Consider the following 14,008-nt stretch of genomic DNA (forward strand, 5'->3'; position numbering starts at 1 on the left):
ATTTATATGATCATTTGAGTGTTGATACTCCAGGCTCAATACAGTGGTGTTAGATGTTTAATTATCCCGCGTAATATTTTTACACATCATTGAATCCGTCTGGTTCAGTCCTTTTTTGGCTTTTATATGAAAATAAAAATCAACAATAATTATATGGCTCATATCAGAATTCAGAACCTCTGAAAATAACCTAAAACTTGATTTGGTTCGATCGGTTCTTGAAATGGATTTGACACCCCTATAGCTTATCATTGTATTGTTATCTCAATGTAGGATAAGAAAATTCAATAATTCTTGAATAAAATAATACATGTACTAACTACTAATAATACTGAATTCAAATGGTAACCAAAAGGAGTATAAAATAATAGCATACTTTTCATACAGCGATAATTTTCCCTTGTACTGGTAACCCAACGTGACAGCTTTCATACACTTGAAGCAGTGACAAAAACAGAAGTGCCAGTCTCAATAAGCTCATAGGTTAACTACAATACGCCATATCTGATGGAATACAAGGCTGGAAAAGTACCTCTCAATGGCGATGGTATCAAATCCGAGCTTGACAACAGACAAGGTAACAAGGGAGCGAAACAACTTATCTAAAATACAGGATTATTATCTTTCTACATCACGCTGTGTCGAATGTTACGTGCTTCACTATGCCACAAAAAATAGGAAAATCATAAGGAAGAAAATCAACACAAAGAATATCTTAATCATTAGCCACCTATTTGATGAGATGCTGTTGAGGTACTTGAGCAGAGCCCCTTGTGCCCCTTCGACATTTGCTAGTGTGTCATCCATGTTCTCATCAATCCTGTGTGCAAACCAAGTTATTACTTTCTTCTTAAAAGAATGTATTACTCAGCCCCACTGCATCTTGGCCAAAATCATATATGAAGAGAATTTATTGTGAATACCAGTTTAACATCAACAATCAGGCCGTACAAGGTTTTCCACAATAAAGAGTGACAACAAGAGAAGCAACAAACTTTAATTAAGTGGAAGGCACCATTTTACAAGATTCTAAATGCAGATAGCCCAAAGTATAAGAAACTTCATCTGCTTTCAGATTTTTCTCTAACCATGGATAAAGCAGTAAATCCTGCTGATAGCACAAACATCATATTGAAGATCATTTATGACATCCTCAAGCAAATAATAATTCAGATATATCAATAATGTACAAAGATTTACTTGTAAAAAAAACAAGTGCGCCAAATATTACACTACATATCACATTACAAAGATATGTTACATAAAATGAGATGGTGGGGTTCATTGAGTGTACATGCATCACATTGAGGTAGCAAATACCCGGTGGATAGTCGAGGTGCAGGCAAGCTGGCCCAGACACCACCGTCATTTAAAAAAAATATGCATCTTATAATAATGACCCTTAAAATTTTAAAAAGCTCAATTTAGCATGCAATTTACAATACAACAATGGCATGTCACTCCCTTTGATAAAATTAACCTACAAGTTTGGATAAGATTTGTCAATCCCACATATTTGCTCCCCTTACCGACTCAAGTGTCAAACAAACAGGAAGGACTAGCAATTTTTATTTTTTTAAGAATCGAGAAGAATTGACCCATTTCCCTGAAACCTAAATATGCAATAATCTAAAAAACATAGACTGCTAAATCCTTATAACTGGCAGATGCATGATATGATCCCATTGTTTTCAGTTCGGAAGTTCATGTCAAGGTTAAAAAACAACATTTACCATACAAAATAGAAGATCAACATTTTTCAGAAAGTGATACTGTTAAAAGTATAGTTGACAAATGGGAAAAAGGTTAACTTCCACTAGTTCCATTTGCCTATCAAGTGAGATCATACTGAAATCTTATTAGCTAGTTCAATACCTTCTATACACGACCTTTGCATTCAGGATCAGTTAGTACTTAGTATTGTGATTTGCAAGCTCATGACAGAGCCCGGGGAAAAAAAAAAAGGGGGGGGGGGGGGGGGGGGGGATCTGATCAGATTGAGAAGTCCAAATCTAGTGATTAGTTTATCAAAATAATAACAAACAAAAAATCCATCACTAGTCATCAAATGTTAAACTTTACTAAGATAACTAGGATTACATTGTTGTCAACTGGTTGTACTAAGATAACTACACAAAATGCAAGCACTCAGATCTCTTACATCCTTTTTTATTATTATAAGTCTAAATCCAGTGATTCTTTTATCAAAATAATAGTAACAAACAAAAAATCCATTACTTGTCATCAAATATTGAACTTTACAATTAGGAGACTAGATTGATGTCAACTCGTTGTACTAAGGTAACTACACAAAATGCAAATCATTGCGCTCTCCTACATACTTTTATTACTGTTATTTATTGTTGTTAAATTCTCGTACATAATTTTATTTTTTCAAGTGCTACAACAATTGGTATAAATACCTGATTGCAACCTCTCCTTGCTGAGAAACCAAGGTAGCAAGCTGATTAAAAATGCTGCCCAGCTCATGAATAGTAGACTCAACATTTTGAAGAGCTTCTGCTCTACTCTGCATGTAGCTGTCTTGCAGCGGAACTAACTGCTGCTGCTGCTGCTGTTGTTGCTGCTGCTGCTGCAACAATGGCTGGGTGTCTCCATCCCCTTGCGTCCTACCAGAGAGAATTAAGAGGCAAAAATCATTGATACTATAAAACCCAAAGCTGATAGCGAAAACAGATGTAGAACAGAATCTGGTTTATCCAAGTTAGTTTTTCAGATAGTTTTTTTTTTTAAATAGGTTAAAAAAAATCAGATTGTTATTACTGATGGAAAAGAAAGTAGAAAGCAATGCCAATATACAAATGATAATGAAGGGACTGAAAATGATTTTGTACATTTGAGGAATAGCCTCTTGTGTCTGATTTCTTTTTGGTGCACCCATGAGGTTCCTATTTGTATAGATGGTTGGGTGTCTTTTGTAAAGAATCATGTTTTGATGTAGATTTTCTACTTTTGGTATAACGCTTATATACAGGAGTCTCCTAACATTAATAACACAATTTAACTTACAGAAGAAAAACTAATATCCAGAGTGCATGACCATGTGACTTACAACAACTAAACCTCAACCCAAGGTAGTAGGAGCCAGCTATATGAATTCTCACTATCCATTTAGCTCCATTTAGACCCATCTTATTCCAATATTCTATAAAGTTAGGTTTTCTAACCCTGGAAGAACCGTTAGCATATAGCATTAATCTAGACGAGGTTGCATGTCTTATTAAATTTCACCAATTCAAGAATAGAGGTTCCATAGAAGAAAAGGGGTCAAGTTAAAGTTGTGTGTAGTAATGGATTAGATGAATAGGATAAAATAAAGATACATAGGATTATCGTAAACCATGTTTGGAGAAGCTGAATTTTTGGTAGTAAAAGCAGGAAGATAGATAGGCCATAGACTGAAGAGAAGGTTATTCCCATGAGAGGAAGAGGTATCTCCTCTCTTTCAACCTTTAATTCATGAATCAGTTGTAATTACTTTATGGCATCAATACGGGTAAATCAGTGATTTTGGAAACATGTCAAGATTACCAAAAGAAAAAGTTAGAGAGACAACAAACTCCTTAGCACTTCTTTTCTTTTCAATAAGTTAAAACCATTGCATTAAAAATATAGCAAGCAAGATGTTACCAAAATTACAAAAGAAATATGTAAACCTCATGGGTGCTAACCAAGCATCTACTCAGTGATAGCGGGCCTGTGGGCGAGAACTACTAACGCAGTATAATTCATCCTCACCTTGGAAATAGCTGAGATGAAGTTGAACCATTAGCCCAAGGAGGAGGGCTAGCTGATGTACTAGCAGTATTCCGTGAAGCTAGAGGACGCTGGCGCACAAATGGATTTGAAGCTTCTTTGGAAGCCGACGAAGAAAACAACTGCCTTCTGTTCTCATGAACCTTCATATTCTGGAAACAAAAATACAAGAAAATGCAAATGACCATGATTAAGTATATTTTTTCTACTGTTAACGATAAAACAGTTGCAGGGCAAAACATAATACAACAACATCAACAACAACAATATACCAGTGTAGTCCCACAAGTGGAGGGCAAAACATAATAACCACAAAAAAATAGTAAACAGAAGCATTCGCTTACTACAGACTCACAAAAGATATATTTGAGTAAGAAAAGAGGCTAACAAGGAAGATTTTTCTCTTCTTTTTAGAAGTAGGCTAACAAGGAAGATATAACCAGCATCTGGTCTAACCTCTGTCCGCATGGTGAGTACTTCTTTGAACTCCTTTGTGGCAGTCATCAGTCTGTTCTTCAAGTCATCTACAACAGTCGTCGAGTGACTAGTGGTATCACGATTACCACTTTCATTACGAGCATTAGAGTGAAGCTGAAGATCTACTACAGCAGAGTTAAGTGCTGTAATATCTTGCTTGATAACTGCAGTAAGCTCCTGAATTTCTGTAGTCGGATCATCAAAAACAGAAGTCCTTTTTGCCACTGCAATGAGACATAGTAAAACATTACCACTTTTGGATAAATCAGCATTTCTCAAGCCTGCAATCTAAATCAATTACCTTGGAAGAGAATCACAACCTATTTGATCCATGCATTTGTTTTCTCGGTATTAGAAGTATACAAATGGAAATAATTTTTTACCAAGTTCTCTTTTGTTCTCCACGAAAATATATTTTTCACAAGTACAAATGAAAATACTAAAGAGGAAAGGGGGAAAATCAGATGCCGAAATTTGTAGGATGATGGTGTCCAATAGAAAGGAGAAGATGGTTTCATCTGAAAATATTATCTCAAAAGTAACCTTCTAGAGTTCATTTGCAATCATAGCGATTTCATTCTTATTTCCAAGGCTTAATATCATGATTATTCTCATAACTTCTCATCTATGTGTTTTCATGGCAGTGTCATTGCTGATATTATTTTTCCATGTCAAGTTTACTATGATAGCTGCTACATCATCCTTTCTGTCTGATTCACTGATAGACTCTCTTTGCAGTTTCAGCAATCTGGTACAGTGTATCTATAAGCTCATCAAATACATTACAAGTTCAACTATTTTGGAGATCAATGTCAGTTTGCAGCTACATACTTCCTTTTTCAATCTCCTCCACAATGACACTAGAGATATGTTCCTGTTCTTTTTTTAGAAAGAACACTAGAGATATGTTCCTTACAAAATGAGACACTTATAGGTGCAATATTGTTAAATTATATCAAAAATCTTGGCCCTGATAATTATTCACAGCACAAACAGGTGTCAAAGAGCTAAGGCCCCGGTATACTTAACCACATAATACGTAAAATACGAGCATTAACATCTAGTGTCTGCAGTCTGCATCTTCTCTATTATAGTTTGAGAGGAAACCAAAGCATGAAAGATAAGGTTTGTATGCACAATGAAGCCCAGGGAGGGACTGCATTTATTTTGATGATGTGGAGGGACTGCACTACTAAAAACATTATCTTGAACAAGAAAAATAGCTGTGGTGCTTGTAAGACCTGAGGAAATGGTTAATTTAGCAATTCATTCCACAACTTCTCCTTGGCATCCATAAAAAAGGTCAGTTGCCCACGTTTGCAACTCTTTTTCCTTTTACGGAAGATTTAGGGGCTTAAATCCATTAGACACCAATCAAACAAACTGAACTACCCCAAGAACCCATGGTAAGAGAAAACGCAAAGGGAGACCATAACTGGGGCATCTAAGGGAACTGCAGAGTCTAGTAAGCCCAAATTGCTGACCTGGTAACTTCAAAAGGCAAAAGGAATGTCTTAAAGCACAGAAATTCCAAATAAAACTACATGTGAATCTTGTTTCTGAATGAGAAGGTATAAGATTTAACCAAATAGTCAAAAGATACTGAAATGGCTAAAAAGAAAACCTAAGAAGTAAGAGAGAGTTAAGAAGTCAGAACCATTAGGGTAGTAGTCAACCCCAAACAGAACAAGAATGATCAACTTCAAAACACCATAAGAACAATGAGTATTCATATTAGAAGAAACAGCTAACTTCAAAATCCGGCAAGTTCTGTAGGTCTCAATTTGGCAGAAAGCTTTTCCTATGGGAAAACTCTTCACTGGTTTTCCCAAAAGTACAAAAAATAGAAGATATACCAAGCAGTGCCTGGGCCAACGTACGTGCATCTAGACTGGAGTATCTGCTACCTCCCACCAGCACAAGTACCGGACAGCTCTACGCACCAAGATTTAGGTGGACGAGAAGAAATTACCTAGTATTTTTTGACTCTGTTGGGATAATTCTTCTTTATTGGGCTTCATGGCCTTAAAATCTTTTCGGATGGTAAAGTAACACCTCAAAAAAGAATTTAAGGCCGTGAAGCCTAATGGAGAAAAACTATACGTGCTACAACTATCAGCCATCAAGTTCATTGGATGCACAATAACACTCAAAATGCTAAAATTCAGCTCACATCAGCTGAATTTAGATTATATAACCCACAGAATCATCAGCATTTCCTTCATATCACAATTCAAAACTCAAACAATAGCTCTAACTTTTTTTTTTTTGATTTGCACCGGGTGTCCGAGTCTCTAAGAGCCCCGACTAATCCCGGGGGTGCACAGGCCCTCGGCAAGGAGTTTCCCGCAAGGCACCACGGTTAATTCAGGTTTTACCCAGTCCGATGGCCCTCAGAAATTGTTTGCACCCAGTGGGTTTCGAACTTGAGACCTTGAAAGGGAGCAAACCCCAAGGCTCAAGTCTATTGCCACCAGGCCAACCCCTGAGGGTCACAATAGCTCTAACTTTCAAGAGCGACAAATGCAACCACAGCATAAGGATTAACAAGCGCTTAAGTCACGCTCAATGCGTATGCCATAATTTAATTTTGTAAAGGGTAGCAAATTGCCAGTATGATGAGATCTATAAAAATAATAATTCACATAAGAGTTTGAGAAAATAAGATTTAAGTGCATAGTAAGCAACAAATTCTGGAAATTACCAGACAGTGACCACAATGCACAAACCAAACGAAAGAAATCCCTCAAGAGCCTTGGTGCTCCGATAACAATAGTAAATAAATTTGTCTACATAATTCTATATTCCTTAGCAGTGTGGTTACGCGTGAGTTTATATTTCCTCCCAATAGTGGGCTGACTCTCATGCTTGCTAGAGTAAAAATGTTAATAATCTATCACCAACATACGTGAGTTTATAGTTCCCCACGATAGTGGGATGACTCTTTTTTTTTTTTTTTTGATGACCGAGAAATCTGTCTGGGGCCAATACTTTGGACCAACCGCAGCCTTCGAAACTCGGTGGATAATGGGCCCGCCCCTCTACCCTTCTCCACTTAAATACCAGGCTTTGCTTTGCATGGCGTGGGGGCTTGAACCTGTGACCTAACACACAAATCCACCACCCTTTGCCACTTGAGCTAGGCCCTGGCGGCCGGTAGTGGGATGACTCTCATGTTTGCTAGAGTAAAAAATTTAATAATCTGTCTCCCAACTATATTGCTGAAGTACCACACACAAAATCACTAATCTTCGAGTTAATCTCGGATATCTCCATTTTCTCGAATTACAATTTGCCTATTAAAGAATTAAACAAAATTGCAATTACTAACTACTTAAAATATAAATATAAAATATTTAAAAAATGGAAGGATTATACAGATAGTAATTGAGTCATGTAAAATGGGACAAACGGAGTGTAGAAGTATTCTTCCACTTCCAAATTGTTGGCTACTTATAAAGATAGCCAAGAACTAAATGGAACATACAACAACTAACTACTACAAAAGTTACACCTCAATATCAAGCTAGTTGGAGTCAGCTAATGATATCTTTGGCAAGCCTGAATGCGACTATTCCACTGGATACCTGCTATCTCCCACCAATACTGGCACCCAGTAACTCCACTCACCAAGGAGTTCGCTAATGATATATTGACTAATTTTAGTTTGGTCTCAGCACATATCCGGGCTTGGACCCGCAATGTGAACAAGATCACACATAAAATGCCACATCCAATGAATTTTTAATACAAGTTAAATATTCAAAAAGTAAATGCGAAATATACTAAAACATATAATAATTGCAAATTTCTTCCTCTACAAAACAAAATAGCATATTAAAAAGCTTTAGTGAGACAATAGACTTACATTTCGCTAGCTTTGCAAGCTTCTGCGAGGTTTGATGTATTCCGAAACCAATTTTCGAGGCTCGTTTATTAAACTCCGACTGCATAGCAACAGTGGACCTCTGTTCCTCCGATCTAGAACCACCACTATTTGTACTGCTGCTAACCGGCCCATTCTGTACGGACGAAAATGACTTCTTTAATCTCTCCGCTATACTCTGAAACTCCTGAGTCCGATCCCGTATTGACGCACTCGCTACTTTCACAGGCATTTTCAATAATCTCCGAAAATTAACGATTTCAATATACTAACACAAGCAATTGCAAACAATAAGCTGTAGATCCAAAATTAAAACTGTAGACAAATAAAATCTCACATGCGCATTCAAAATTCGATTAGATCTCTGCTTGAAGATCTCACAAACCCTAGAATTGCGAGATCGAAAAATCTTCCTCAGATGAAAACCCTAGATCTTGCGTAGAGAGAATGTAGAATTGTAGATCAGATGACGAACGTTGAGCGGACGAGGGAGACAATTCGGTGCCAAAAAAACGATTCAACAGCTGGTGCCAGGAGGAGAGTTTTGGAAGAAAAATTGATAGGCTGGAATGCTGGATGGTTAATCCGAACCCGAATATTTTAACCCAATATATTTGATGGGTTCATGCTGAGATTATAGGGAAACTTAGGCAAATGTCCCAAATAAATCTCAACTTACCAACCTCTAGTCATTAATCATAGATTTACCAAAACTAACCAATAAAAATTGAAAAACCAAATAATAGGGTTCTTTCTCTCAAAGAATCACATGCAAAAATCACCTTCCATATTTTTAAGCGTGATCAGCAACACTAGATAGAAGGAAAGGAAATTTTATGGATGAGGTAGCAAATAAGGTGATGAACTACAAAATATATATTCAATATTCCAAAAATTTAAACAAAAAAGGAACTTTTTCAATGGGTATAGTTGAAATTCATTGAAAATATATAGATAAGTCAATATACAAAATTTGAGGAAGATTGGAGGTGATTTGGACTGGTTTTGTATCAAAATACGTAATTAAATCGAGTTCAAAAAAGTCCTCTGCGACACATGTATCAAACATGTATCACGCATGTATCTCACACACAGGTATACACGGATATACATGTGATACACAATAGACACAAATATGATACATTGTGATACACAGTGTGATACACATATCATTTTTTTCATGTTCAGTTTTTATCGAATTTTCAATTCAAACCACCTCAAAACTTCACCAAATCATCCCAAAACTGATATTCAAGCTCCTTAAGTTGTGCCCAATCTATTCTAATAACACCCACTCAAAACAAAGCAAAAATTTGATATTTTTTTGCTACAAATAGCTAATTGGCTAATTTGGCTAATATTAGTAATATTTTATCAATTCGCCAATTTTTGTAATGAGCTACCTATAAATAGACATAGCTGGTAATTTCCCGAGATTATAAGCCAGTATTTGTAAAGCTCAAACGTCCAATGTGTTTCATGTATTTAATTTTTGTGTTAAACTAACTAGGAAAATTAATGTGAAGATCAATACCCATTACCCCATATAAAATGACGCAATATTGGTTGGAGGAATTTTAAAAAGTAAATGAGATACATCCTTTTTGGCAGGTTATATAAGAAAAAATAAATTTCACATAATTAATATAGTGTCTGATTGATGGTATTATGTTTACCCTTAAAATCGGATGACAATTAAACTTATAAGTAGTTTTAAGGATACATAATTTCACCTAGCACTAGTTGATAAATATGATGATTAATAGTAGAAATTAACAGCAAAGTAAAGCAAACCAGTATTGAATGCAATTCAGCCCTCGAGCTAGGTCGCCCTCGAACCGAGTGAGTGAAAATAGAGTTATAAAATAAATGAACAAGAGAGTATAAGAGAAAAAGAATATTGTATTGCTTTGATATGGGAGAATGTAAGATCATTACAAATGGTTAAGACCCTCTTCATATAGTAAAGGAATCCTATTTACGGTATAATTCTAATTACAGAAGGAAATCTCATGATTAGCTAAACAATCGTCCTTAATTTGATCTGTTCCGAGATTTCCGCCTTGATCCTCGATCAGACACGGATATCTCGCCTTTCCATTATCATGCTATCTCCGGTCTTGCTCGATGTCTATACCGTTCGATCTCGACAGGTACTTCGTATCCCGAACTCGGTACCTTATCCTCGCGTCTCGGTCTGATATGCTATGGGGCCGATCCTCAATCCATCCCCCTGGTCTTGGTTAATCAGTAAAATCGGGTGGGCCCGGTTTTAACCGTATACAGATAGTCCCCTCGTTTTTTGGAATGTAACGACAAGAAACGAATTGAGTTTTCGAACCGGACCTTGGTTTACCATGACGTAAGCATTGTGACGCAAGCGGCAGATGTGACTGAAACGTCCCATCGGTTCAATTTTCCAGGCATTAAGATACGTCAATTGCCGGTCGCCACTAGCAACTTTGAACGCCGTGAAACCCATAAATAGGCCACTTTTTCACTCTTTCAAACTTTACGTTTAATCTCTTCTACTCTAATCTTCAAAGCTCTTTGCATCCTTCAAGTTCTTTATCTGCACATCTTCAAGTTTCATTGCTAACCTCTTTTTTAAAACACTGAATATCCTAATCCCTGTTCTTCCTTGTTCACAAAAATGGCTAAGACCTCTAAAACTGTCCCTCATAAGGATACCGCTTCTTCATCAAAGTCTGCTAGTGCCGCGGCCGCGGCGGAACATCCTCTTGCAGACTTCGTTCTGACAAAGTGTGCCACCGCTGCTGATTTCAAGGTGGAGAATACACCCTCGACACCGGGTTGATGTGAACCCATGTCGAGGTACATGTGTACCATTACCGAAAGTCTCCTCGAGAAGGTGAAAGAGGAGTGCAACTAGGTAGGCAAGGATGTAGTAGTGCCTAGCCCCCGAGGAATCCATCACAACTAACAAGGAGGGGTATCTGAGTGTCTATACCTACCCCTTCACGATAAGTCCCTTAGACCCTATCATCGTTGCCTTTTGCAAGAGGTACGATGTCACTTTGAGCCAAATCCACCCGTCGTTTTGGAGGATCTTGATCCCCCTTCGATTCTTTGTAAGCAAGATCGAGGGGCATCCTTTTACCCTCGATCACCTCATGCGCCTTTACGGCCCCCAGCTTTATCGTGGGGCATGATCAAGCTTTATCGCCGAGCCACCAAACCCCTATCTCGAGCATAGACGAGACCCGAGACCGAGGTTGGATGGGCAATTTGTCCGAATAAAGACTTCGGATCTAATCCCTGCCGAAGATATGTCGTTCCCTGAAAAGTGGAACATGAAACGTAAGTGCTGCTTTGCCTTTGAATATTTATTTTTGTCGTTTTACTTCTTGCCTTCCCCACATCTAAGTCTTTTGTGTTGCAGCTGTGGCCGTTGTGCCGGAAGTGATCCCTGACCTGAGGCAATGGGTCAAGGGATTGGGGTCACAAAAAACTTATTCCGAGCGTGCTTGGATGGAGTTGTCAAGGGGCCAATGGGAGGCTGGTAACCATGGTAATCTTCTTTCCTTAGAAAGGTTTTCATTCGGGTTATGATATTGTACTTACTCCTCCTTTTCATTTTGTAGGCCTCGGGAAGGATGTGCCAATGAGGCCCCCTCTGCTGAAGAAGAGGCACTCCTTTCCCCATCTTCCCCGAAGCAGGGCAAAGAGAAGAAAAGGAAGGAGGCTCCGAGTTCTCCGGGCCCGGAAAAGAAAAGGCCGGCCAGGAGGCCTCGTAAGCCTAAGGGAAATGTCATTCACGTATCTCTGGAGTCCGCCCAACAGATAATGGATGAGACCGAAGACGAAGACGTAGAAGAAGAAAGCTCTAGATTGGTGACTCGTGTGCGAGCTGGCACCGAGGTTCAAAGAACCGCTGGACAGGCGGAGCCGGAGCTGCTTTGTCCCAACCTGATAAGCCCGAGCCGGAAAGAGTTTAAGATGCCTCACCTCAAGGTGGGGAGGCCACCGAGGAGGCGGTCGAGGCCGGTGCAAAAACCAAGCCTGATGCTTCCTAACGAAGGTGGAGCCCCAAAAGATTCACTTGGGGGAATGGAGATTGGAGATTTCTCCTCATTACCTTCGTTCTCCGATACGATAATTAAGGATGCTCAGGCAATGGAGGCTCGCCCCGGCGAAGAGGTCCACGGAGTAGAAGACCTTTTCGGCGGCTATTTTGTTCGAGTGGAAGACGTCACCGATCTGGGCGACTTGGACATACCGAAGAAAATCTCGAACAAGGCTTCCTCGAGCTTTAAACTGACCAACCAATTTCCAGCCCCCAGTGTCGACCCCGATCACAAGCAGCCTCTTATCATCTCGATCCCGGAAGATACTCAAGTTTTCTCTGCCCCAGTAGGGGTGGCTAGGTATCTTCGATGTTTGGTCACTGAGGAGGACCAAGCCAAAATGGATGCAGTGGATGTTGCCTGCTTGTTTAACGAGGCCCAGCACATTCTGAATCGGGTAAGTTCAAGGGCCATTATTTTTTTATGACTTTGAATTGTAAATATCTCTAACATTTTCTTCCTTTCTCGCAGGCTTCGGTGTTGCATCATGAGGCCTTTCTTTGAATCCGAGAGGAACGCAAGGCCGAAGTCCAGGGCCTCACTGAGAAATGCAATACTTACAAGCTTCTTAGTGAGAAGCTTCAGGTAGACCTGGTGGAGGCTCGAGATGCGCATGAAGAGATGACCGAGCAAGTATTTCGAGTTCTTCATGATAGTGAGGATGAGTCGGAGATAACAACTAACAATCCCATTCTACAGGTTCGACAGAGGCTCGAACTGATCAAGGGCCTCCAAGAGCAAATAGATAAAGTGCGAGCCGAAGCCGAATAGTTCAAGGGGTGTATGGACATTTTGGCTGCACAAAAGGTAACCGTTCAAGCAGAGCTGGATTCGGCTAAGTCGTAGCTTGGTATGTAAGGGAGAATGCCTCGGTTCAGGTGAAGAAGGTCGAGGAACTCGAGTATAATTTAGCTAGTTTGGCCAAAGAGCTCGAGGTTGCCAAATTTGAAACGGCCGCGACCAATACTATGGCCCGGGCTATTGCAACCCAATACAAAGTAGACGTCGAAGCCACCCTCGAGCAGGCCAAGGGCATGGTGGATCATTCAAAGTGGCAGGCTCGAAGGGAGGCTCTCGAGGGGTTCACTGCCTAGAGTTTCGACATATATGCCGAACTCGAGATCGCCAAGGCTGAGGAAGCAAAGGCTCGGAAGCTAGCATTTCCCAACGAGAATTACAAGAATGTGAGCGGATCTGGTGGAGAAGACTCCGAGGGTGAAGAAGCTTCCTTTCATAATGATCGTGCTGCTTAGGCCTAGTAATTTTTGTTTTTCTTTGAGGCCGATTAGCCTTTGTAAAGAATTTTTGATCGGGCCATGTGACCCTTGTAAGAAAAACTTTGATATATAAAAACATTTTCCTTTCCAAGGTTCCAAAATCTTTGGCCTTTAGTTATTTTATGCAAGTGTCAAAGTACCTTAGTACAAAGTTATCTATTTGTATCCAACAGTCCCAGGTCTGACATTCGAACTTGTCCTGAGGCAATTTCCAATAAATCAGATCCGAGTGAGATCATTTATCTGGACTCGGAATAAGGTAATCTTTGAGAATGTTATCTCGAACTCGAAATCAGGTGGCCCTTAGGCCCGAAGAACAGTCCCTGAGTGAGAATTTATTCGAACTCGAGTTGCAATAGCCCTTAAGCTTATTAGTCGAGTAAGAGTGATATTTCAAACTCGGGGTGAGAATAGCCCTTAGGCTTTTGTATTTGGCCGATCTGGCCTTTGTAGAACGATCGTTTTAATATATATATATATATATATATATATATATATATATA

The 14,008-nt window shown here is 39.1% G+C and overlaps 1 protein-coding gene across 1 annotated transcript; it reads right to left on the reverse strand.

The window, feature by feature from the left end:
* Nucleotides 1-336: 336 nt before the first annotated feature.
* LOC109209508 (syntaxin-32) lies at nucleotides 337-8,737 on the reverse strand. Its single transcript, XM_019372789.1, has 6 exons — nucleotides 8,478-8,737; nucleotides 8,123-8,382; nucleotides 4,234-4,478; nucleotides 3,760-3,929; nucleotides 2,424-2,630; nucleotides 337-820 (listed from the first exon to the last, which is right to left on the reverse strand). The coding sequence occupies exons 1-6, from the start codon at nucleotides 8,483-8,485 to the stop codon at nucleotides 661-663; spliced, it is 1,050 nt and encodes a 349-aa protein (XP_019228334.1). The 5' UTR covers nucleotides 8,486-8,737; the 3' UTR covers nucleotides 337-660.
* Nucleotides 8,738-14,008: the final 5,271 nt, after the last annotated feature.

Source organism: Nicotiana attenuata, unplaced genomic scaffold (genome assembly GCF_001879085.1).
Source record: "Nicotiana attenuata strain UT unplaced genomic scaffold, NIATTr2, whole genome shotgun sequence".
Lineage (NCBI taxonomy): Eukaryota > Viridiplantae > Streptophyta > Magnoliopsida > Solanales > Solanaceae > Nicotiana > Nicotiana attenuata.